Here is a 25,011-nt window from a genome sequence, read left to right as displayed (position 1 = left end):
ATTAGGGTTCCGTTTGGGATCTGAAGCACAGTTAAATTGTTGTTATTATCACTATTGTCACTATTATCAGTTAGGCGGGGCATAACTAAATAAACAAAAATTAGTCATCCGCACTTCACATGAATTTTTCATGTATGCTGCGAGCTTACTGAGCTTTGTATAGGGAATTGACAAGCGAACCCAAATCCCCACCTCTTATAAAATCATTTCAGCGCCTGGCCACGGCTTATATATTTGCTCAAGCATATTAAGGTCTTAGAAATGATGATCGTTCAGTCTGTTCCGCTTGTTTTTAAAATATTGTTTGTTTTACGATAAAGTTTCATTGTTCCGGCGTGGGGAGGCGGGAGAGAGTGGGTTGCTACGCTGTAATTAATTTTATCTCATGCATTTCTCTGCTGGTTTATAATGAGCGCCTCTCGCTTCCACGCAGAGTTGGAAGAAGAAACCTTGCAACGCAAACTCGGAATCTCCATACCCAGACGGTGAGGTGACCGACTCTTGAGTTTTTTAAAAAAATATATTTATGTTTCGTGAGAGACTGACGGCCAACGACACTTCCCTGCCGGAAAGTTGCGAAGAACCCCGCCCTCGCCCTTGGAGGGCCACTTCCGGCCTCGCCTCAGCAGCGCCCTCTGCGCCTGGGAGGCCTTGCAGCAACTGCCGAAAAAGCAGCGGCGATGATGGCGATGGCGGCGGCGGCGGCTGGCTTCAGGTGGGTCAACTCGCTTCGAGCGGCGGCTCCCCTTCTCCCCTCACGGCGCCCGAGCTCTGGGTTCTCAGCCGGAGCCCGCGGCCGGGACGCGGCGTCGTTGCTTCCCAGGCCTTCGCCGCTACCCTCCTTCCCTCCCCCTGGTCTCGTGAAAGCGCTCTGCACGTGTGAACGCAGCGAGTCGCCGGGATCCTGGGGCACGAACGCCTAACTAACCGCACGAGGGGGGAGGAGTTGGCGGCGGGAGTTTTTGCTCAGGTTTTTGGCGCCGGCCGAGGTCCTGCCGTTCCCTCATGGCGGGTTTCAGTATAGCCCAAGCATTGAGCATGTTATTCTGGGAAGGAATTGCATTAAATAGGAATAAATATTTCAGTGCACAAGTGTGCTTAAAAGAATGAGAATTTTATTTTATTTTTTTAAATTTTCCATTCCGCTTTATATTTTTAAGAAAAATCTCAAAGTGGTTTGCAGCATATTAAGTCAATAAAACAATCTGAAGAAAGTCAAATATAGAGTATACAGTTCAAGCAACATAACAGAAAACTAAAATATTATCTTGAAGATTTCAAAATAAAACATTACAAAGGAGGTCAACTGCAGAATACATTACAAAGGAGCTTCCCCCCTTTTAAAGAATGAGGCTGGACAGATATCTGGAGTTCTCTTCCCTTTCCCATGCCAAATTTCTCACGTTCAGTTCAATTTTATCCTCACTAGAGTTAAAAACAAAAATTCTATTTCCCCAATTGGGAACATATAAAATAGTTAAGTGCTCATATATCACATATATAGGATTTGTATATTCAATTCTTAGACCTAGCAGGGAAAGTGTCCTTTGGCAGAGGAAAGTGTATGAAAAATCTATGTTATTGACGTAACAAGAATAATGTGTTTTGGTAATGTAGGATGGCACATAAAGAGAAAAGAAAGAGGATGGCAGTATAGCCCAAGCATTAGCATGTTGTCGTAAAGAGCAATTTCAGAAAATAATTGTATCTATGTAGGGAAGAGAAGAAAAGCCTCTACATACGTGTGTGTGTGTGTGTGTGTGTGCGCGTGCGTGCACACACACACACACACACATACACACACACTTTTTCATGTAAAAAGATAGAGGGCTACATAAATTCATTGTCACAGACCATCATGGCACTAGCCCAGCTTTGAAGGTGTGTAATTAATGTTTAGAAAATAGTGACCCTTTACAAGCAGCAAAGTAACTTGGAGAAGCCTCTAATAATAGTTATTTTTACTGAAACCAAATTCACATTTGTGGTTAGTTGTATCTGAGTTAATAGGACACATCTGTCAAGGTGAAACCAGGCAGTTAAAATATTTCTTTATTAATTTTCATTATCCATTTCAAATTATTAATTTTCTCAGAATTTGGTTTCCATGATTCTTCTCAAATTAAGCATGTCAACTTTGCCATCTCAGCTAAATTCATTAACTTCAATAACCATTTTTCCACCAAGATAATAATTAGGCTTCATCTTAACTCTTGGAGGTAAAATTGAAAAAGCTTCACAGAGCTGCTTGTCAGTTTTAAAACCAGACAATTGCAGATGATGTAACCCTCCAGCGATTTGACTTTACCCCTAAGGGCGCACTCCTCCATTGTCCCCCGAGACACATATTTAGCAAAGTTTTACTCAGAGTAGGCCCACTGAAATCAATGGGATTTCAGTAAGTCATGACTACTTTGTACTACTTATTTCATTGGGTCTACTGTAAACATTATTCGGTCTGGGTCTCGCCCTTTGTCTTTTTGCAAGCAGTCTCTTTTGCAAAACATTTTGTCTTTACCATTCTATTTGTTTTCAGAACTGTGGAACCTTTGGAGTATTACAGAAGATTCTTGGTGAGTACAGTGAGCATTTGTGTGTGTTAAAACATTGTTGGCCCTGAATTTTTAAAAAGTGAGCTATATCTTTGAATTTCAAAATCAGGTGAGCCAAAATGGCCTTTTGATTTTCCAGCACCTTTGGTCTGGATCAGAAAATCTTCCCCCAAGGCACCGTGGGATGATATTTGCCTATTGGGCATGCTTCTTCCACTTTTCAGACTGTTAGATTTCCAGTTAGCATTGGAATGGGGTCTCTACATATCAAATTCAATGCAACAAGACCCAAATTGTTCAGACATGACATGTACCATGTTCATGTCTTTCTCAGGTAGGATTTTACATACAAAGAAAATCTGGTTGGTGGCTGTGTGAATTGGCCCTTTGTGGTAGGAAGTTTGTATCAGAAGTCTCTTAGAAGTGCAGTTGACTAGACTAGAAGCTGCTTTCACATCTGGTTTAGCCAATTTTACAGTTCCTTTTCATATACCTAGAAGGCATGGCTTTTTTTTCATCTGGAACTCACTGGAGCTGAGTTCCAGTACCTCTTTGGTGCATTCCGGCACCTCTGTAGCATTGCAGTGCCGTTTCCTGGCACGGGAGAAGCCCTGCTGGAAGGTCATGCAAAACCACAACTTCTGTATCATTTATCGGGTATATGACAATGTTGCATGTAAAATGAAGACAGTTAATGACCTTGAAGCTAATGTCATATTGGCTTATGTAATAACTGATACAGGAATGGGTGTTCCTATTTGGCACTTTCATATTATCAGTTGTGAGAGATAGATTGAAATTCCATGAATGTGCCAAACTTTGGACTGTACTCAGAGATGGGTGTTTATCTGTTATGACCTGATTTTTTTTCTACATAAATGTGCATATAATACCAATTTATATAAGAATGTATGGGCATATCGTATCTTGCATTTTTGCACATAAATATTATATATAGAGAGAGAGAGCTTTGTTTTTCTCTTCCCTCTTACTGTTCCTTCTTTTTTCCTGTATCACTTTATTTCTTTTAATTGAAATCACTTCGATAAAATAAAATCTAAATAACAAAAAATGTGCATATAATATAAACAATCAGGAAAAAAACGCTTTTGTTCTTGGATTCTGCCCACACGTCATAGCAGTCCGTCAAATGCTGGTCTTTAAGAGCCTGTTTTAGTTAAGCTCTTACATTGCTAGTGGATAAGATTAGTTGCTTGTATATGAGACTTGATGATCTTTTTAGAAAGAAAACTGCCGTCCTGATGGAAGGGACCTTGGTGAATTCAGAACCACAACTGTCAACATAGGTGAGTGTTTCTTGGTAGACTGGTTGTGCTTTGAATGTACAGTGGTAGCTCAGTTTAAGAATAGCCCTGTTTATGAACGATTTGGTTTACAAACTGCGTAAAACCGGAAGTAGTTTGCGAACTTTACCTCGGTCTAAGAATGGAACCCGAAGGGTGGAAGGGCACCAGCGGCAGGAGGCCTCATTAGGGAAAGCACGCCTCGGTTTAAGAATGGTTTCGGTTTAAGAACAAAGTTCCAGAACGGATTAAGTTCGTAAACCGAGGTACCACTGTACTAGAAAAGACATGGTCTTCTGTATATTGCAGAACTTTTCCTGTGGGGACTGATAGAAGTGTAACACAGATACAGTGGTACCTCTGGTTACGAACTTAATTCATTATGGAGGTCTGTTCTTAACCTGAAACCGTTCTTAACCTGAGGTACCACTTTAGCTAATTGGGCCTCCCACTGCCGCCGTGCCGCTGCCACGCAATTTCTGTTCTCATCCTGAGGTAAAGTTCTTAACCCGAGGTACTACTTCTGGGTTAGCGGAGTCTGTTACCTGAAGTGTTTGTAACCCGAGGTACCACTGTACAGATATCTTTTTTCTCACCCTCACGAAAGACAGGTTCTAATTTAACTAATGATGTAACAAAAAGCAGTTGTCTGACATCCAACCTTTGCACCAGCTGGGAGGCAATTCCCCCTATGTGTCGAGTTGCAGCTCGGCATCCCACACCTATGATCTGCCTGTCCATCACACCCAACTTTCTCTGTTCCTAACAAGCGAGTTACCCACTACCAGAATCTCTCTATCCTCAGCATGAGAGGATAACTGCTTGCCCCTCATGGAATGGATCCCACCTAAGGGATCTTTTCCCTTCCTCAAGGCTGTCATTCTCCATGATAGCAGGGGACCTCTCATCCTGGGACTGGGGCAGTGTTATCTCATCCCAAACCAGCCTGTCTGCATCTCTAAGTTTCTCCAGGTCAGCCAAATTGACCTCAAGGGAACAAACTTGTTCCCTGAGGGCCAGGAGCTCATTGCACCAATTACACACCCATTACCCATCTGTCCATCAGGCAGATAGTTTTACATGTGACAAACTGTACTACAGTGGTGCCTCGCAAGACGAAATTAATCCGTTCCGCGAGTCTCTTTGTCTTGCGGTTTTTTCGTCTTGTGAAACACGGCTATTAGCGGCTTAGCGGCTATTAGCGGCTTAGTGGCTTTAAGAAAAAGGAAACAAACTCGCAAGACGTTTCGTCTTGCAAAGCAAGCCCATAGGGAAATTCGTCTTGCGGAACAACTCAAAAAACGGAAAACTCTTTCGTCTTGCGCGTTTTTTGTCTTGCGAGGCATTCGTCTTGCGATGTACCACTGTATGTGCAGGAAAGCCACCATACCCCTTTTGGCTTTAAATTTATTTTATTAGTTTATTGTGTTACTTTGTTTGGAATCTTGGAGTTTGTTCAAAGTGTGGAGGGACAGAGTAGTCTGCCCTGGCCTCTTTCTGCTCAGCACTGCTTAACTCGCCTGTTTGCTTGACGCTTCATCAGCTGGGGCTCCCTCACTAGGCTGCTCTAGACGTATAAGCATCACTCTCTCCCCCCAGCTGCTAATACATTCAAAGGGATCAGAAAATATGGCTCTGATTCCAGAGACTAAGAATTCAAAACGTGGGTGGCTTCTTGCAGAATTATAGCAAGGCAGCGTCACAAGAAAACAAATCTTACATTTTTTCTTCAAAAAAAATTCAGCAAAACCCCTGAGTATGGAATGCCTCGACAACTCTGAATAGCTAATCATCTATTTGTAACCAATGTCTTATTCTGCAAGCAGTGTTAGTGCTGCCAGTGTGATTTGCAAAGTTTATTTCACAGGTAGAAAGCTTTGATTTTGTTGAATGGTCTCTTTCTAGGTTCAATTACAACTGCAGATGGCTCTGCCCTTGTGAAGCTAGGAAACACAACAGTGATATGTGGCATTAAGGCGGTAGGTTCATGAATAGTTTTCTTTTAAGTTAATGTAGTTTCAGGTTACACAATCCTTATGGATCCAATAGGGTCTCAGAACTCTGTAGCATTTTTTCTCTGCCTTACTCTGTTGACGGAATAACAGACTTGACACAGTTATCCACTTTTCCCATTAGTGGCAAGCCTTGGCCTCAATCACTAAACCAGTCCCCTTCCCTCCTTCATATGCAATGAAGGCTTTTTGTGGTTGGAAATAAACGGGCGCTCTTGTATATCCAAATATGGGAAGCTGGCTTGTTCAAACTACAAATGGTTAAAGGAGGGTCAGAAAGTAACCTGGTCATTTAACTGCCTTGATCACACTTCCCCACATTCAGACATAAAGGAAAACTGGCTTATGCCTGACCACAAAAGGAAACTTTCAACTTCATGTGTGAAAGAGGAAAGGGAATGAGGGAAGCACAGAAGTTGAGGCTTGCTATGGTGCATTCCCATAACAAGCAACCAGTTTTCCATTACTGCTAAGCCAAATCAGTGTCTTCCAAGGGCCTTCTATAACTGCTTTCCTGAAGAGCCCAGATGATGAAGTGAGAGGGTGGATAAACGCCCCTGGCTATCCACAGGTGACATGCAACTTGTGTTGATTGCCGCACAGAGCACTTTTTTTGCTGCAAGCAGTAGAAATGCTGTGTTGAAGCACCATAGTGTATATAAAGCACTATCCACCAGAACTGTTCAGGGTAGGAATCGCTGACTACACCTGAGGCTGTTTCTGCCCATTTAGCAGGCGCAATCTCTTGGCTGTTTGGATAATGGAATACTTGGATATTGCCTACAGAGGCAGGGGGCAGGTATGCAACATTTGATAGCCAGAGAGAAGCAGAGTGTGTGTGTGTGTGTGTAGGCCACATTTCCTTGAAGGACATCTCTTGAGGACTGCATGGCGGCAGTGGGTTGGGGTGGAGCCAAAAGTGCAAAGGGCCTAGACCCACTCCTCTCTGCCCTCTTTTTCTTTCTCCCCCATCTCTTTAAGTTTAATTGGTGCACTAGGGGGATTTTCAGGAAGCTTGCAGCGCAAGGGCGCAGTGGGAGCTAACCTCTGCTCATTTGCCTTCCCCACAACAATTAGGGTTAAAAATCAGCTTCCATAGATGCCAGTTAGTTTAAGCTGTTGTGTGGAAGAGAAACTACAGGCTGGATGCGGGAGCAGGCCCAGGGTGGGGGGACGGCCTGTCTGGCCCATGTATCAGAAGCACCGCCCACTCCAATTTAGAGTCATTGTGTGTTTGGGATTTTTACCTCTGCTATTTTTAAATTATCAGAGTTAAATGCTGTGTATTTTGCAATTTGCTAGAAGCTGGGTGGGATAAAACGTTAAAACATCAAGAGAATTTGGAGTTACCTGAAAACGGTTAGAACCAAAAATTAGTCCCACATTAAATCATATGGCATGAAAAAGATTAAAGTGTTATACTCGGATAGGAAAAAGCCCCCAGCCTGCTGTTTACAAGGTTTCCATTTAAATTTATTACATCGTGAATAAATGAGAATGCAATACTAGAAATGCCATTGGTAGTTTAATGGATGATGTGTACATTTTGTCATTAAAATAATAATGAACTGCTTTAAATATTTGTAAAACATGGGGAAAATAAACATTGATCTCCAAATGTGTGTTGAACTTAAGAAAAGGTCAAGAAAAACTATTTCTAAACTTCTAGTTCTAAACATCTCCTCTTAACATTTTGCATACAGGAATTTGCAGCACCCCCTATTGATTCCAGTAACAAGGGATATATTGGTAAGGTTTGGTTAATTACTATTTTCCTGAAACGACAAGTGATTTTGTTGATTCTCTGGTGATTAGAATGATACTTTGGCAATTCCATTTGAATTCATGGTACTCCTCATGTTTTACAACCTTACGCTTATTCTGAAATATAATTAGCATACAGTGGTGCCTCGCAAGACGAAAAGAATTCGTTCCACGAGTCTTTTCGTCTTGCGATGTTTTTCGTCTTGCGAAGCACGGTCCGTCGCAACTGCGCCTCTTCAAGCGGCTTTAAAAAAAAAGCGCAAGACGTTTTCGTCTTGCGAAGCAAGCCCATAGGGAAATCATAGCGAAGCAACGCAAAAATGGAAAACCCTTTCGTCTAGCGAGTTTTTCGTCTTGCGCGCCATTCGTCTTGCGGGGTACCACTGTATTAGTGAATTGCTATACAGTACTTGTATTTTACACAGTAGCGTAGTTAAGGAGGGGCGGGGGGCAGTCTGCACTGGGTGGCAGCTTCCAGAGGGCGGCCAAACCATGGGACATGGGTGGTGCACAGCCTGCAGGGCGCCCCAGCCGCTGCCTCCCGCGCAACCGTGGCCACCCTCCAGCGGGCCCAGTGCTGCTGGAAAAAACAGCATGGGGCGTGGTGCCGGGAGGGCACTCAGAACACCCCGCCCCGAGCGGCTTGCTATGCTGCTGATTTTACACGAATTATCTTGCAGTAAAAGTACTAATCCTACGCATGCCTACTGGTAAGCAATTTATTTTTAAGTAGCACTTTTCAGGCAGTTTACAAAAACACAAAAATTTACAAATGAAGTACCGTATTTTTTGCTCTATAAGACTCACTTTTCCCCTCCTAAAAAAATCAGGGGAAATGTGTGTGCGTCTTATGGAGCGAATGCAGGCTGTGCAGCTATCCCAGAAGCCAGAACAGCAAGAGGGATTGCTGCTTCCACTGCACAGCGATCCCTCTTGCTGTTCTGGCTTCTAGGATTCAGAATATTTTTTTTCTTGTTTTCCTCCTCCAAAAACTAGGTGCGTCTTGTGGTCTGGTGCATCTTATAGAGCAAAAAATACGGTAATTTCAAATAAAGCCCACAAAATTCCATAGGGAAATGTATATAATAGCAGTCCTGCCCTGCCCTCCTTGGCTACGCTCATGGGGGGTGGGGCACAGGCAGCAAACAAGGTCAAAAGGGGCCATGGTCAGAACAGAGTTGGGAAACACTGTTCTATCTAACAGCAGCTTAAACTATTTTGTAGAAAAGTCTTCTACTTTGTAGCTTCTAGTGAAGCTTCTTATTCCCCGACCACTTCAAACCTTGCACTTTAATAAAATTTAGATAGCTTTTTTGTTTAATTCTTCACTAATAAACAACCAAGTGAGAAACGTGTTTCAAACTAGATTTATTCAATTTGCTTTTTGATTCACAATTTCCCCCCCTCAGTTCCTAACGTGGACCTTCCTCCGCTCTGTTCATCAAGGTTTCGACCTGGACCTCCAGGGGAAGAGGCTCAGGCAGCTAGTCAATTCATTGCAGATGTGATTGAAAAGTAAGAAATGTGGTTTCTTTTTGAATTTTTCAATAAAAATGGGGAGATCAAATGAATTTTTGTCTTCATTGCATTACTGGTTTAGTTCACAGATGGTTCAGAAAGAAGACCTGTGCATTGTAGAGGAGAAGGTAAGTAAAAGTTCATAAAGAATATTAATTGGGGAGTGATTTGAGGACTAGTTGGGCACCCTTGAACCAGTTCAGCTCCAGCTCACATAGAAAAGTTTTAAGTGTTAAGTTAATTAATTATTGTGATATCTTCCTACTCCTATTATTATTGCAGGGAGCTTATAACCCAGGGGTAACGAATATGGTGTTCTTCAGATTCCACCGGACTACAACTTCCATAAACTCCCAAGTCCACATTTAACATAATACAGCAGGCATGTCCAACTGGTCGATCGTGATCTACTGGTCGATTGCGTGATCCTGATAGATTGAAAAATTGTCTCTCCCCCCCCAAAAAAGAACAGCTCAACAACTTTGGTTAATCCAATGGGTAGATCACTGCCAGTTTTTTAATAGTGGGAGTAGATCACAGGCTCTTGGGAGTTGGACATGCCTGTAATACAGTATAATGCAGAGATGCTTGGGGAAAGAAAAAGGTGCTGAAATCTAAGCAACTTCATATGGGAAAAGGTGGTCCTAAGCTGCACAAAGGCCTTAAAGGTCAAAACCAGCACCTTGCATTGGGCCCGGAAACAAATTGGCAGCCAGCGCTCTTGTACAAGAACCAGTGAACGTTTATAAAGTTATAGTGCATTGTTATAGTACAATATAGCTGCATTTCATTGTGTACATTTACAGATTGGGACTTTAGTTTTAATTTGTTTCAGTCTTAGTTTTTGGGAAAGGCCTGTGAAGGAACACACTGACTTACTTAAAGTGTTTTTCAAACCTTTTCACTCTTGTGATGCCCCTTAAGAGCCTTTTCAGTATTTAAATTAACAGAGCTTATTTCCTTAGATTGCTTGGGTTCTATACTGCGACATTATATGCTTAGACTATGATGGAAACCTCCTGGATGCCTGTATGTGTGCTTTACTAGCAGCCTTAAAAAATGGTAAGTTGCCCCGTTATCGTTGCAAACTTTAAACGGTTGCAGATTGTGCTATCCAGTATTTTTTAAAGTATGCAGTAAATTTCCTATGGAGGCCAGAACCTTGTAGTAGAGATGTAAGCCAACTGGGTAGCAATTGAGTGTCCACTGCTGCTGGCATCACTGCTCTGGTTCCCTTTTTCCAGTGCTCCTCTGAAGGTTAGCAGCTGCAATTTTAATTGCCTACATTACCCTAGAATTATGCTGTTATGCTAATATAAAGTTGGATCTCCAACCTTCATGAGAGTTGTGACACTACCAGGGTTGCCGTATGCACAGATTTTCCTGGACATATCTGGAATACTGCAGTTGGCAGCAATGCCTGGGTGGAAATCAGGTAAAATGTATGGGAAAATCCGGACATATGGCAGCCCATGTTGGCAGTGCCGTTTCCCCATAAAAATAGCTCAAAAATTGTCATTTTTGAAAAGTGATTTTGCCCATCTAAAAAAGCTCAACAACTTTTTTGTCCAGATTGTCACTGTTTGAAATATGGCAACCCTAGGCACTATACCTTCACCATTTGTTCTCCTCAGTAAGACCACTTACCCATCCAGCAGACATGCCTGGAGGTGGCGTCTCACATTGCAAATCCTTCTAGCCCCACAAGATGTACCTTTGCAGGGGGGATTATCTGCCCCACAGATGAGAGGTAGAGGGTGTTAGCTGGCAGGGCCTGCCAGCCTGCCTAAACAAGTCCTGACATGAAGGGGCAAAGTGAGTTTTTGGGTCTCGTAAACACATGCTATAGATGCTTTAATCCAGAGAGTTGATATCCAACTTATTCAACAGGGAGGGTCTGAGATAGTAAACCTTTGGGATATAGGAAGGGTTTGGCCTTAAGATCCCCTATCTCTGTGGAATGATGCAGAGCTGGCTATTGAAAGGGGATAAAGCTCCCATTGTTCTCTGTTATTGTAGTGATTGCAAAATGTGAAACTTGAGGCTTTTCCCTGCAAGATGATGTGCAGTTTCCAGGGTGGAACCTGGGGACAGTTAGACAGCTGAGTAATGGCTTAATCCTCAGGAACAGTTTCAGACTGGGACAGAAGACAGGACATTAGGCAACCCAGGTATTCACATTTTTGTTTTAAATAAGTTTTTTATTGAACTTTTTTCACAAAAACAAAATAGTACAAAATCACCGTAGTGGCACAAAGCATGAGAAAAATGTGGTAGACAACGATGGCTACAGTAACAAAAAGACAAACAAAACTAAAAAAGGTTAGTTGCAGGTCTGGCCAAAACTATTGCGTCAACCCCAAAGGACAGATGGGATGTTGGAGCGTATTATCTTTTGTTATTAACCTACATATTAATTAAAGCTGTATCTCACAGAACTTATCTTTACTTATTTCTCCCCTTTCTGAACTGGGTGGAATCTGCTATTTTGTTTGGGGACAGAAGGCACAGTCTTGCATTTGTCCTTTGTTTACACAAGGACTTCCCAGTGCTTTCACCTCAGACAACTTGGTTTCCTTTTAGGGAACAGAAGCCAAGTTAGATCTTGAAGCTGTATTCATGTTTCATAGCTTCAGCCGTAGGCATTAGTTGCAAAGGACCAGGCTGCAAAGTGGGGAAAGTTAAGGGTGGCATCAGTAATGAAAGCTATTGCTTAGTGAGTTTCTGATATTCTGCAAAGCCTGGCTGGATCTTTGTTTGGATTTTCTTTTGGATCATTCAGCAAAGAAGGAAAGCTTAAGCAAACATGGAACCTGAAGAGGCGCCTCTGATAAAGTAGATGCCTTGGGTTCCTGCATTTTTCTCCTGAATGTTTCAAAACTTCATTCGCATTCATAGGCAAAGTGGCATCAGAAAAGGGCTGCTGTGGGTACTTCAAGCAGTGATATTAAGGTCCTCAATGGTCTGCTCAAGGATGGAAAGCCTTTGAGCAAAGTTACTGGATTTCTTACTTAGTAAAGGGGCAACCCATTTCACCTTGAGTACATTTAATACTTTGACTTCTTGCTGGAATTTGGATTCCAGAAAAAAGGGAAGAAGATCCCGTGCTGTAGTATTGGTTGTTGGGTCAACCTGAGAACCCAGTGGTTGAGTAGGTTGATTGTTGAGTCAGTGAGAGGATAAATCTCTGGGCAGCAAAACTGAGGATCTGGGGAATAATAAGCAACTACAGTGGTACCTTGGTTTACAACCATAATCCATTCCGGAGGTCTGTTTGTAAACCAAAACAGGTTGTAACCCAAGGCGTGCTTTCGACAATAGAGCCTCCCAAAAAATTTGTTCATAATCCAAAAAAAGGTGGCAAACCAGTACACGCACTTCCGGGTTTGATGTGTTTGTAATCCAAAACGTATGCAAACCAAGACGTATGCATACCAAGGTACCACTGTACCTCGAATGGTCCTATGCACTGTAGCTTTCCCAGAATCAAGTCTATACTTTACCTTCCTGTGGGTCTTCCCCTTGACAACAGATGGTTCAGAGGACATTGAGGAGAGGGCTGCACTTTTATGAGCATTTGTCCCTTTCCTTTTACTCTGTACGGAAACTTAACAGCAATAGCATCTTTTAAATTGGAAGCCTCAGAAGTATTAGAATTCTGTAAGAGCAGGTACCTCTTGCCAATGAGTTGTTCCCTTTGTAGCATTGCCATCAGTCAGGAACATACGGGCTTACGGAATGTTCCTATGCCATTTGGTGGCCAGGAAAATACTGAGATTTGATTGGTATTGGAATGGCACTGTAGCCTAGAGGCCGAACTAGGCTAAGCGGTGCTGGGGTTCATTTCGCAGGGTGAGTCCTGACAGCCCAACGCAAGTGGGATTGTTGCAAGAGACTGTCGGACAATGAGCAATCTGCATTTTGACCTTAGCTGCAGAATGCTGCCTGGTTGGAATATAGAGTTAAAAAGGAGGTGCTATGAGATGAAGTTGAAAAGGGAATGAGCAAAGAGGCGTTGGGTTTTTGTTTGAAACGAATGGAGGACAGGAAACTGGGAAAAGCAAAGAAGGTGTTAAGAGAGCAATGTGAGTAAGAGTAGAGGCAGCTTGTGTGCTGGAGAAGACAGGATTGCTTCAGCTTGAAGCAAAGGACAGGAGACGAAACTGAAGGAGCAGCAGGAAAAGGGGTCAGCAAAGCCTTCAAGCAAGCTGAAGAAGCAATAACCCAACTGAGAAGCAAAAATACTCGACTTTGTATTGACCCAGTGTCAGAGCTGCCACCCAGTCCCAGCTCACATAGGACCAAGTCCGCCAGCGTTCACTCTATAAGAGTCTTTATTAAGTTACAGGTTTCATTTCCGAACTGCAGCGTGCAGCTCTACACCTTCTGCCCTAGGTCGGCGAAGACCCGTCTGAGTCCCCGCCTCTTGCACACCAGCTTAATACCCTAGCCTTGCTCCACCTCCTTCGCCTCTCCCTACGTCTCTGGGTCCTTCTGCCCCCCTGGGCCTCCTCCCTTCTACTCTCCTCTGACGCTGACCCCCCTGATCCTTCTGCCTCCTTGCGGCGGGCTTTAGGACCTGGCTCACTCTCCGGGCTGCTTACTGCTCCAGCTTCCGCTGCATTTGAACTTGGCGCGCGCGCCCAACTCTCTACTTTCCTCTTAACCGTTGCCTCGCTCTCTGAGGAGGGCGTGACCACCCCTGACTCGTGCCCTCCCTCCTGCTGACAGCCTCCGGAAACCGATGCCTGGCTACCTTCCTCCCTGCTGCTCTCAGTCTTGAGCGTGGGTCCCGACTTCCAGCTGCTGCCGCCCTCAGTTATGAGCGTGGGTCCCGACTTCCAGCTGCTGCTCTCTGAATCTCCTCTGTTCCCTTCCTCCTGGGGTGTCCCCCCGGATCCCCCCCTTGCTCTGCTCACTGGGGCTCCCTTTTGGGAGTCCTCTGACTCACTGCTTAGGCTTGGAGATCTCGGGTCGTCATCATCACTCATTTTCCCTTCGGATTCCTCCCCCTCGCTCTCTGCTTCCTCCCTTCTCTGCGTCTCTGCTCCTGAACCCCTGACATCCATCCCCCCCTCGAAGCCCCCCCTTCCCCCCTCCCCGCTTTCAGGTGTGGGTGCTGGGTGCTCCATCATCACGGGAGGGAATGCCGGATACAGTTCGCTCCCCGTGGTTGGCCGCCAACTGAAGACCTCCGAGTCTTCCTCCTCGCGGTCGCCGACGTTGACCTGTTCCGCTTCCATCTCTGTACCGCCGTGCTCGAACCCAAGGTCCTCCCCGAACACGTCCATGTCAGTCTCTGCGTCGGTCGCTCGACCTGGCATCTCCAGCCACTTCCGTCGCCATTGCTCCTCCGGTCGATCGTCCCACCAATACGAGGTGTCTGACGCCGAACCCGCCGGCGATCCTTCTGGGGAACGGGTGCTCAGTGCGGGTTCCCTGTCCGAGTCGAATCCATGGAACGTGCTGGAAGAAAGTGTGGGCGTGAACAGCCAGTCGTCGAAGAAACTCGCTGGCATGGGTCTGTGTGGGAAAAGGGCATGAAACTCGTCCTTGAGCAGGGGTTCCTCCAAAGCGTAGTCTGGCACCCAGCTATTGGCGCTGGCCCGGGTGCCCTCTCTGGCTAGGAGGTATTCGACTCCCTCTTCTCCCCATCTGGAGTCCAAAATCTCCGTGACCTCGTTGATGGGGTCTTGCTGCGTCACCCCTCGCGTCTCCGTCCGCTCCCGGAACGGACTCGGTGCCGTCCCTGGCTCCTGGAATCTGTGAGGTGCCTTGTAGGGAGTGAGCACCGACCTGTGGAACACCGGATGCATTCTGGAACCCTCCGGCAGCGCCAGTCGGAAGGCTACCGGGTTGATCTGTGCTTCGACTTGGTACGGACCAATTTGCTTGTGCCCCAACTTCTTCTTGGCTAGTGACCTGGTCGGCACTGCGTGGGCTGCCAACCAGACCCAGTCTCCCACTTGGATCTCTTCGCCAACCCGCCTGTGCTTGTCAGCTTGCACCTTGTAGGCGTGCTTAGCTAGCTCCAGCTGCCGTCTGAGTTGATCGTGTACCGCCTGCAACTCTGACGCGAACGCGTCCGCCGTCTGTGGTTCTCCGTCCCCCACTCTCTCCCGTCCCGGGAAGGTTCTGGGATTCCTCCCATTGTTGGCGAAGAACGGCGTCACCCCTGTGGACACGTGCTTCGTGTTGTTGTAAGCGAACTCGGCGAGCGGCAGGTAATCCACCCAGGTCGCAGGTTGTTGATTGGCATAGCATCTCAGGTACTGCTGCATGATGGCATTGACCCTCTCTGCTTGCCCGTTGGTCTGCGGGTGTCTTGCTGATGCCAGATCGACCTTGACATTTAGAAAACTCATCAGCTTCTGCCAGAAATTCGAGACGAACTGGCGCCCGCGGTCGGACAGGATAGACCGCGGCAGACCATGCACTTTGAACACGTGATCTATGAACAGTTTGGCGGTTTGTTCCGCCGTGGCCACCTTCGCACACGGAATGAAATGTGCCATCTTGGTGAACAAGTCCACCACCACTAGTACAGCTGTCTTGCCTCTCGAGCTGGGTAGATCCGTAACAAAGTCCAGGGCCACTCTCTCCCACGGTTCAAACGGCGTTTGCAGCGGTTCCAGCAGTCCCGCCGGTGGTTTGTGCACCGGTTTGGCCCTCTGGCAGGTGTCGCACCTCGCAACGTAGTCCGCGACTTCCCCTCTCAGTCTGGGCCACCAAAAGTCCCTTGCGACTAATTCCACCGTTTTTTCCGTGCCAAAGTGCCCGGCCGTGGGTGCGTCGTGCAGCTGCTGCAGTACCCTGGCGCGAAGTTCGTCTCCCGGCACGTAGATGGCCCCTTTACGTAAGAGCAAGCCGTCTCGTATCTGGAACTCGTCGCCCTTCGCCGTGCCCTTGTGCACCTCTGCCATCTTCGCCCGCGCGAAGGAGTCGTCCTGCAACGCCCGCCGCACCGCATCCAGGTCTACTGTGGCTGAAGCGCACGCCCACGCTGTTGGCGCGAAGATGTGCATGGCTGCCGCTGGCTTCGCCTCTTCGAGGTATTGCGGTTTGCGGGACAGTGCATCCGCCATGACGTTGGTGTCGCCTGGGACGTACTCTATTCGGAAATTGAAGTCAGCAAAGAACTCCGCCCAACGTATCTGCCTCTGGTTCAGGAACTGAGCCGTGCGCCAGTGCTCCAGATTCTTGTGATCCGTGCAGACCTGCACCGTGTGCTTGGCGCCGATCAGGAAGTGCCTCCACGCCTTGAAAGCTGCATGAATGGCCAGCAACTCCCTGTCCCAGATGGTGTAGTTCTGCTCCGACTTGCTGAGCTTTCTGGAGTAGAACGCTCCCGGCCTCCAGACCCCCTGTGGGTCCCTTTGCAGCAGGACAGCTCCCACTGCTCTATCGGACGCGTCTGTCTCTACCCGCATCGGTTTGCTGGGGTCGATATGCAGCAGTTGCTCTTCCGACGCGAAGAGACGCTTGAGTGCCTGAAAGGACTGCTCCGCCTGCTCCGTCCAGATGAATTTCTTTTTCTTGGAGCTTAGCGTGTCCGTAATGGCCGCCGTCTGCATCGCGAACCCCTTGATAAACTTGCGATAGAAGTTGGCGAAGCCGACAAACCGCTGGACCTCCTTCCGATTGCGCGGGCTCTTCCAATCCAACACCGCACGAACCTTGGCGCTGTCCATGGCTAGCCCCTTGTCCGACAACTTGTAACCCAAGAAATCCACCTCCGTCGTGTCGAACTGGCACTTCTCCAGTTTGGCGTACAGTCTATGCTGCTGCAGCCTCTTCAGCACCTCCCGAACATCTTGGTCATGGGCTTGCTGCGAGTCGGAGAATATCAGGATGTCATCCAGAAAGCAGACGCACTTCTTGTAAAGGAGTCCCGCCAACACATGATGCATGAAAGCTTGGAAACAGTGAGAACCGTTTTGCAATCCAAACGGCATCACTCTGTATTCGTAGGTGCCCAGAGGCGTGAACATGGCTGTCTTCCACTCATCGCCCTCCCTCATGCGGATGAGATTGTACGCACCTCGCAGGTCCAACTTGGTGAACACGCGTCCCTTGCGCACCGTCGCTAGCAGGTCGTCAATCCTGGGCATGGGGAAATCAGAAGGCTTGGTCATCTTGTTTAAGAGGCGAAAATCCACCACCAGTCTTTTCTGGGGCGTGTCCTTCTTCTTCACGAAGAAAACAGGACTGCCCCCTACTGCCCTGGACTCCCGGATGAAACCGCGCTGCAAATTGTGATCTATGAACTGTTTGAGTTCCTGTAATTCGTCCTCAGACATGGAATACAGCTTCCCTTTCGGCAGCGTCGCCCCTGGTAGGAGGTCAATCTTGCAGTCATATTGCCTGTGCGGTGGTAGCTTGTCAGCCTCTTTCTCGCAGAAGACCTCCAAAAAGTCCGCGTATTTGTGGGGGACTGCTTGCAACGTTCCCAACTGCAGTTGTGATTCCTCCTCCTCTCCCTCCTGTCTGGGCAGGATGCAGTGTTCTGCGCAATAAGAGGAGCCGAAGATCAGCTGTCTCTGGTACCAAGCCAGTGTCGGACTGTGCCTGTCCAGCCAACTCATGCCCAACACAATGGGCGTGTCCGACAGTTGGGTGACATTAAAACTGATGACTTCCCTGTGGTTGCCAAGGCGCATCACCATCGGTGGCGTTTGCTTCACCACCTGCCCCCCTAGCAACTCTCTGCCATCCACTGTGACGACTTGCAGGGGCAGAGTGGCAGGCAGTAGCTGTATAGCGTGCTGCTCCACAAAATCCTGCGCTATAAAGTCTGCGTTGCTTCCAGAATCCACAGAAAGCGGCACTTCGATAGTGACACCATCGGGTAGCTGGAGAGATGCTGTGAGCTGCACTACTGGTTTGGGTGGGAGGGGGTCCGTGGGTTGCAAGATCGCTGGGGACTGCTTCACTGATGCGTCTGGCTGGGCCCCAGTGCCTCTGTCTCCAGCCAGACATCGTCGTTTCCCTGCTGTGGTTCTCCTTGCTGCGTTGCTGCAGTCACCATTGCCGAGGCTGCAGTGTGCTTGTGGAGCCTCCGGGGACACTCTTTCGCCAAATGGCCTGGATCCTCGCAGATGTAACACTTCCTGTTCCCTCTAGGAGGCTTCGCTTTCACTGCTGTCGGTGCTTGGGCTCTGGCTGCTGACTGAGCCCTTGCACCTCCAACCTCCATCGGTTCCCCTCCCCCTCCTGGCGGAGGTGTGGATTGCGCACGCGCTGCTTCTCTTGGAACGAAAGAGAAACTTCTCGCTGCTTCGCGCCCTCCACGTCCTTCATCTCTGCACCAGGGACGTTCTTCCAGCCTCACCCCCACAGTCAGCGCCCTTTGGACCACCTCCTGCGTGCTTCGGGGCCTCTCCCCCCTTGCAATTTCATCCTTGACCGCTGAGCTTAGACCCTCCCAGAACAGGTCTCTGACAGGGGGCGAATCCCGGTCCCACTCTAAGGCACTGACCAGCGCAAAAAAGCGGGCGTGGTACTGCCGGACGCTTGCCCTCCCTTGTTTCAGTCCATGAATCTCCCGTCGGGCAAGATCCACATCAATAGTAGACAAAAAACACGCATCCATCGCTTTGATAAAGGCATCTGCATTCTGAAGCGCCGGATCTTTATCCCTCCACAAATTGCGTAGCCACGCTTTAGCATCCCCATGCAAATGGGATAGTATGAACCCCACTTTCTCTTCCTCATCTCTAAAGTCTTTTGCCAGCAGTTGCAGTGCGCACATTACGTCTGCTCGAAAATTGGGGTACTGTTGTAAATTCCCATCGAAGTGAGCCACAAGCCCTCCTGCTCTCCGTGCCAACCCAACCCCCTCCGGTCTGGGTCCTGGCTGCCCGTGTTTAACCCATGCTTCAAACCTGGCGTGGAGATCTCTGTAGGCGGCTGCCGCATCCTCCTCCCTCTTCTTGGATGCCAGTACCTCCGCGTTCAATTGGGTAACTGCCTGTTGCAGCGCTGCAACTTTCTCTGCTTCCGTCATCTCTGCTAACCGTCGTGAGCTTGCTCCCAAACACCGATCCCCTCCTCCAGCTGCCTCTCTCTCCGCTGCGAGATATCAGGTGTCCGAAGCCTTTTCAGAGACGGGTCTTACTGTCAGAGCTGCCACCCAGTCCCAGCTCACATAGGACCAAGTCCGCCAGCGTTCACTCTATAAGAGTCTTTATTAAGTTACAGGTTTCATTTCCGAACTGCAGCGTGCAGCTCTACACCTTCTGCCCTAGGTCGGCGAAGACCCGTCTGAGTCCCCGCCTCTTGCACACCAGCTTAATACCCTAGCCTTGCTCCACCTCCTTCGCCTCTCCCTACGTCTCTGGGTCCTTCTGCCCCCCTGGGCCTCCTCCCTTCTACTCTCCTCTGACGCTGACCCCCCTGATCCTTCTGCCTCCTTGCGGCGGGCTTTAGGACCTGGCTCACTCTCCGGGCTGCTTACTGCTCCAGCTTCCGCTGCATTTGAACTTGGCGCGCGCGCCCAACTCTCTACTTTCCTCTTAACCGTTGCCTCGCTCTCTGAGGAGGGCGTGACCACCCCTGACTCGTGCCCTCCCTCCTGCTGACAGCCTCCGGAAACCGATGCCTGGCTACCTTCCTCCCTGCTGCTCTCAGTCTTGAGCGTGGGTCCCGACTTCCAGCTGCTGCCGCCCTCAGTTATGAGCGTGGGTCCCGACTTCCAGCTGCTGCTCTCTGAATCTCCTCTGTTCCCTTCCTCCTGGGGTGTCCCCCCGGATCCCCCCCTTGCTCTGCTCACTGGGGCTCCCTTTTGGGAGTCCTCTGACTCACTGCTTAGGCTTGGAGATCTCGGGTCGTCATCATCACTCATTTTCCCTTCGGATTCCTCCCCCTCGCTCTCTGCTTCCTCCCTTCTCTGCGTCTCTGCTCCTGAACCCCTGACACCCAGTCTCTCAGATACTCCCCCCCATTTGTGTCCCAAGTCTTGTAAGTCTCACCTGCCAAAATAGAAATAAAAAATCACAAATAGCTTTGAAATTCCAACCTAACTCAAATCCTGCATTGTGCAGTATCCAGGCCTTTCCCCCAGTTGCTCTTTTGCAGTTTGCAAAAAGAATATGATCATTTATCTTAACAGGGGGCGGGGGAGATACAAAGACAATTTAAGACTCTGCCAGTAGGGTAAGGATGGAGGAAAACTTTGTGTTCCTACATCTATTTCCAAGTGTGGTTCTCTTTTTGGTAAAAACAAAAACAAAAAACATTTCTTTCTTTTTCAAAGGGAGAGGTTCTGTTTAAATCAGGAGGTCTTTTGATACATTGGCCCTACGGACACCAGAGCTCTACCTTTGGATAAATCCAATTTATCCTATGGCTCCTGAGACGCCTTTTCAGAGACCCAAGGCACCCTAAATATCTTACTTTACACCTCGGTTCCAGTTGCTTAATGACAAATACACAGTAATCAAGTATTTCTATGTTTTTCCATACTTCTAAGTCAGAAACATAGTGCTGCATATTACTTTCTCTTCATTGTCACATATTCCTTCCAGAATGCCCCTATTCCTCCCTTACCAAAAAAACACCCCTCTCTTTAAAGGAAGACCTCAGTTCTGCTTTCTCAATAATTGCTTTTGTTATTTCAGTCCATTTACCTGCCGTTACTGTAAATGAAGAAACGGGGTTAGCAGAAGTTAACTTCAAAGAGAAGACTCCTCTAACTATCAGAAAGCAACCAGTGGCTACATCATTTGTGCTGCTTGAGTAAGTATCCACAAAGTTTCCTAAAGCACGTTAAATGTGAAATGGGACTGTGGAGAATATTGGGGGCAGGTACCATGTTATAGCTCTTGCTTCTTCAGTGTTTCTGAGAGCATCAGCTTGGTAGAACCTTCACTGTATAAACCATTCTAAGAAATTATTATTACTTTTAATCACCCTCTTGTAAGAACCTAGTTTTATTTCAAGACTAGACTACTGTTGTAACTTTCTAATAATTATTTCAGGGAGTAAGTGAACGAGCAAAACAGCTTTGCTGTTGTTAACTCTCATGCATTAGACTATCTCAGAATAGCACTGAACTGTGTAAACCCATGCAAATTCCTGCATAACTCTTCCTGTATCTTGCAAGTAACATGTCTGTACCTCTTATATAAAATCACTCCAACTTTTGCATTTTTGTGTGTCCTCAAAAGCACAGTAATACTTGTTGACCCAACTGCAGAAGAGGAAGACCTGGCAACTGGAAATCTAACGATTGTAACTGATGAAGAAGGCAAACTGTGTTCTGTTTATAAGCCAGGTATGGGGCCAAACTGTAATGACTTTGTGGATAGGTCAACTAATCAGTCTTTCATTAAACGTATTTGGCAAACTGCAGTTCTGCAATGAACACACAGCATATTTTAACTGCACCTATAGCTGCCCCAAAGCACTATATTCATTTTCATCTCCATTTTAAGTATTGCTTTACTCCATGAAATTGTAATATGCAACACGTTTCACTCATTAGTGTGGCAGCTCTCAAATCTGCTCTTTTTTAAAGCCAATGTGATAGAAATGTTAGAATTATACTGACATTGGGTTTTTTTCTACTTCCTTTTAAGGAGGAAGTGTAATAACAGGCACAAAGCTTCAAGACTGTATCAGCCGGGCAACAGTACGGCACAAAGAAGTGAAGAAACTAATGGATAAAGTGATCAAAAGCGTACAACCAACATAAACAATGGGTCTCTTAAGTAATTTGTAAAAAGTGTATTTGCTACGTTGCACAAACTCCTTATCTCAAACAGAGACTACATTTATAAAGCTCAATTATTTCAAAATATCAGTCCACCTTGAAATATGTACAATACTGCAAACTGCTTCTTAAAATATTATGACTTTTTATAAAAAAACACAAATTTTTGTTAGGTAAATAAATTTGTTCTTCAGGATTTGTGGTTGTCAAATGCAATCCTGCATGCTTCAGTATAACCTCAACATTCAATTTCCCCAGAAAACTATATTTTTCTATTTTAAAACCCCCCTTTAAATTTAAATATACATTCTATCTCAAATGCAGAATCACTGGGGTGCTTCTCTTTGTTTTTTGACTGCCTGCCTGAATGATGGTGTCGTAGATGAGGGGCTTGTGCTGCTGCCACCGCCATAACCATTTGAAGGTGCAAGAAGCGTAACTGCTGCCAGGAAGGAGAAAAGAAAACTTTTTAGAGCTGAGATTTCACTTCAAGAAAAAATAATTACATGATACATCAGGGTTTCTTTTTTCCACATGAGATGTTTGAAATAATTAGAAAATATATGGCTTTCACCTGTCTTCATATGAAGGCAGGAACAAATTCGGATATATTAAAAAATGAACTTGGGAACTTAAAAAAAACCAAGTTACCAATTTTTAAAGGCTTGGCTTATTATCCAGGAGGAAAAGACTTCTCACTGGTAGATTGCAGGGAGCTTTTTTGTTTTGTTTTTTTGGCCCAGGTGTTTTATTTCCTCGAACCTTGTGGCCCAATTTGGATAGGTGGGTGTGACCATTCCTTCTGAATCATAGTATGCCAATTGACTGATAGGTGGGCTGCCCTGCCCACCAGTCAAAAGTGCCTGTCGGGTGAGGCAAGATAGCAACCAATCAGATTTTGAATCCACACAAATAAGCCATGTCTCCCAGTAGAGCTGAAGGAGTGTCTCCACCCCCATCGTTCTACCCGGACACTGAGGTCCAGCTCTGAGGGCCTTCTGGCGGTTCACTCCCTGCGAGAATTGAGGTTACAGGGAACCAGGCAGAGGGCCTTCTTGGTAGTGGCGCCCGCCCTGTGGAACGCCCTCCCGTCAGATGTCAAGGAAGTAAACAACTATCTGACTTTAGAAAACATCTGAAGGCAGCCCTGTTTAGGAAAAAAATTAATATTTTATTGTGTTTTAAATATTCTATTGGGAGCTGCCCAAAGTGGCTGGGAAAACCCAGCCAGATGGGCAGGGTATAAATAATAAATTATTATTTTTATATTATCCCTGTCCCACATGATGCCCAGTGGACAAGGTTTGGTGAAAACAGGTTAGATGTTGCCTGTCTCTGCACTACAGTTTGATTAGACAGGTCATGCAATCAGAGCACTCTTGCTTATGTAATTCAATGCAGTCAAAATAACCAGCCCTGTCCACTACATGTGGGAGCACTGAGGACAGCCTTGCCAATGGCTTTTGTAACCACTTGTGGTAGTTAGTTAGCAATTTCAGTATGAATGCACTCTAGATCAGTTAATTTTTTCACACAAAGGGCAGCCACAGTTGGCACATTTTATATAGAAAAAACATGCTGCAGTTCCACTCGTATGTGGAAGGTAAAATATAAGCCAGATCACCAAGCCTTCAGAAATGATGGGGATCTCTGTCAACACAGTGGTGGTCAGGTGGAGGGGGTTTGTGTTAAGCACTAGGAAATGTTTTTGGACAAGAAAGCCTAGAAAGAGGATGGGCTCTCTCTGAACCAAAACAGAGGCAAGCTGTAGGAAATGAGTATCAAAAAGTTGAAGAGCAGCTTTTAAAACTTGGCTCATACAGAAAACGGACAGAAGCTCGTCGGCATGTGGTTTGGGGATTATTATTCCATAGGAGATGAGGATGAAAATGTTCCAGGTATTCCAATGAGGACACGCTAGAACAGGGAAATGAGTGTGCAGTAAGATGCAACACTTTAAATGCATTTAAATTTAAATGCATTTAAAGATGGACACAATAGTAGCAGGTGGCCGCAAGGAGAGTGCTGGAATGCTTTTAAATGAGCCCATAGACAGAGTAGATGCATAGCTGTCAACTTTCAGATTTGAAAATGAGGGATCAGCAGCCTCACCTGTCCTGGGGACAGTCTACGGGATATCTAACAATCCGGGATAGCAGTGGGAAGCGGCGGGAAAAGGTGCTGAAATAAGGGAATTTCCCGCAAAAAAATGGAAGGTTGACAGGTATGAGTAGATGTAATGAAAACCTGGTGGAATGGAGGGAACCAGTGGGATAGGGCTATTCCTGGAGGAGGAATCTATTGATGGTGTCATGCTGTATGGCAAAGAAGGCATAGAGCATAGGTAGAAAAAACCCGACCTCCAGGGCAACAGTGGTTAAACAAATTTGCAGCAAAGCAGCCCTGTAAGGATGCTTGAGCAACATACCTGCTGCTGCCTGAGGCTGCATAAAATTCCCTACTCCGGTCACGTTAACGACAGTTGACTGCTGAGCTGATAAGGTCTGGTCTTGATTTGTGGAAGCTTGATCAGAACCCTAGCAAAGAGAGAGGAGGTTAATAGGTAAAAAAGGTAACAGACCCCGGAACGGTTTAAGTTAAGGCAGTTAATACCGGAACACTCGGCACTGGACAATGTTCTTGAGAACATAAGAAGAGCCAGATAGATCAGCCCAATGGTCTACCTAGCCCAGAACTCTGTTGCTTTATCGGTGGCCGGCCAGCTGCCTATGGGAAGCCCCAAATCAGGGCCTAAGCACAAAGCATTTAATCTTCCTCTGGAAAAACAACCATACTCCTAGCTACAGCAAGATTACAAGAGCTATCTGCCATATAACTGATGAGGACCACAAGATAATTTCCAAAGTACTTTCTAGGATGGTGCAGAACCAAGAGTGGTTTCCTGCAAGCTATAGTGTGTAAATTAGGAGCCAGTCTCAGGAATGTGGACTCCTACCCCTCCATAGTGACATCTCCCCTTTCCAGCATTCACAGTATTTCTCTCTCTATGTGGGTGCTGTTGGAAGCAATGGTTAACATAAGCACTGATTACCCATAACCACAGTTCACAGTGGGGGGTGCATAACGTGAAACTGGTAAATTCTGAGAAGCGGGGGTGGAGGAAAGTCCTCAAAACATTGATTCTCAAA

General features: G+C 46.5%; 2 protein-coding genes and 1 long non-coding RNA gene across 10 annotated transcripts in view; 1 reads left to right on the top strand and 2 right to left on the bottom strand.

Annotated features, from left to right (window-relative positions):
• Window positions 1–590: 590 nt before the first annotated feature.
• Window positions 591–21,949, top strand: EXOSC8 (exosome component 8). Its single transcript, XM_082205198.1, has 11 exons — window positions 591–715; window positions 2,537–2,573; window positions 3,796–3,859; window positions 5,762–5,835; window positions 7,572–7,617; window positions 9,042–9,147; window positions 9,233–9,278; window positions 10,116–10,212; window positions 20,769–20,886; window positions 21,318–21,424; window positions 21,729–21,949. Exons 1-11 carry the CDS (start codon window positions 681–683, stop codon window positions 21,842–21,844), a joined length of 846 nt encoding a protein of 281 aa, XP_082061324.1. The 5' UTR covers window positions 591–680; the 3' UTR covers window positions 21,845–21,949.
• Window positions 11,331–13,413, bottom strand: LOC309522106. Its single transcript, XR_014214836.1, has 2 exons — window positions 12,594–13,413; window positions 11,331–12,376 (listed from the first exon to the last, which is right to left on the bottom strand). It is a non-coding gene; the product is annotated as an uncharacterized lncRNA (long non-coding RNA).
• The window catches only part of SUPT20H (SPT20 homolog, SAGA complex component), a 37,452-nt gene continuing 34,302 nt past the window's right edge, over window positions 21,862–25,011 (bottom strand). For 7 of the 8 annotated variants that reach the window (XM_082204696.1, XM_082204691.1, XM_082204692.1 and 4 more), the window contains exons 23-24: window positions 24,291–24,399; window positions 21,862–22,304 (exon numbers count right to left, since the gene is read on the bottom strand). In XM_082204696.1, the coding sequence (XP_082060822.1) occupies window positions 22,189–22,304; window positions 24,291–24,399 (225 nt within the window). In that variant the 3' untranslated portion in view covers window positions 21,862–22,188. The remainder of the gene's footprint in view (window positions 22,305–24,290; window positions 24,400–25,011) is intronic. The other variant, XM_082204693.1, reaches the window with a different exon arrangement.

This window comes from Podarcis vaucheri, assembly GCF_965113315.1.
Source record: "Podarcis vaucheri genome assembly, chromosome: 17".
In the NCBI taxonomy this organism is placed as follows: Eukaryota; Metazoa; Chordata; class Lepidosauria; order Squamata; family Lacertidae; genus Podarcis; species Podarcis vaucheri.
Note: the sequence above shows the minus strand (reverse complement) of the source record. Positions and strands in the feature narration are given on the sequence as shown.

Coding starts and splice junctions, on each gene's coding strand:
- EXOSC8 (XM_082205198.1), top strand. CDS start 681: ATGATGGCGATGGCGGCGGCGGCGGCTGGCTTCAG. Junction 716..2,536: donor GCGGCGGCGGCTGGCTTCAG/GTGGGTCAACTC, acceptor ATTTGTTTTCAG/AACTGTGGAACCTTTGGAGT. Junction 10,213..20,768: donor ACTAGCAGCCTTAAAAAATG/GTAAGTTGCCCC, acceptor TTGTTATTTCAG/TCCATTTACCTGCCGTTACT.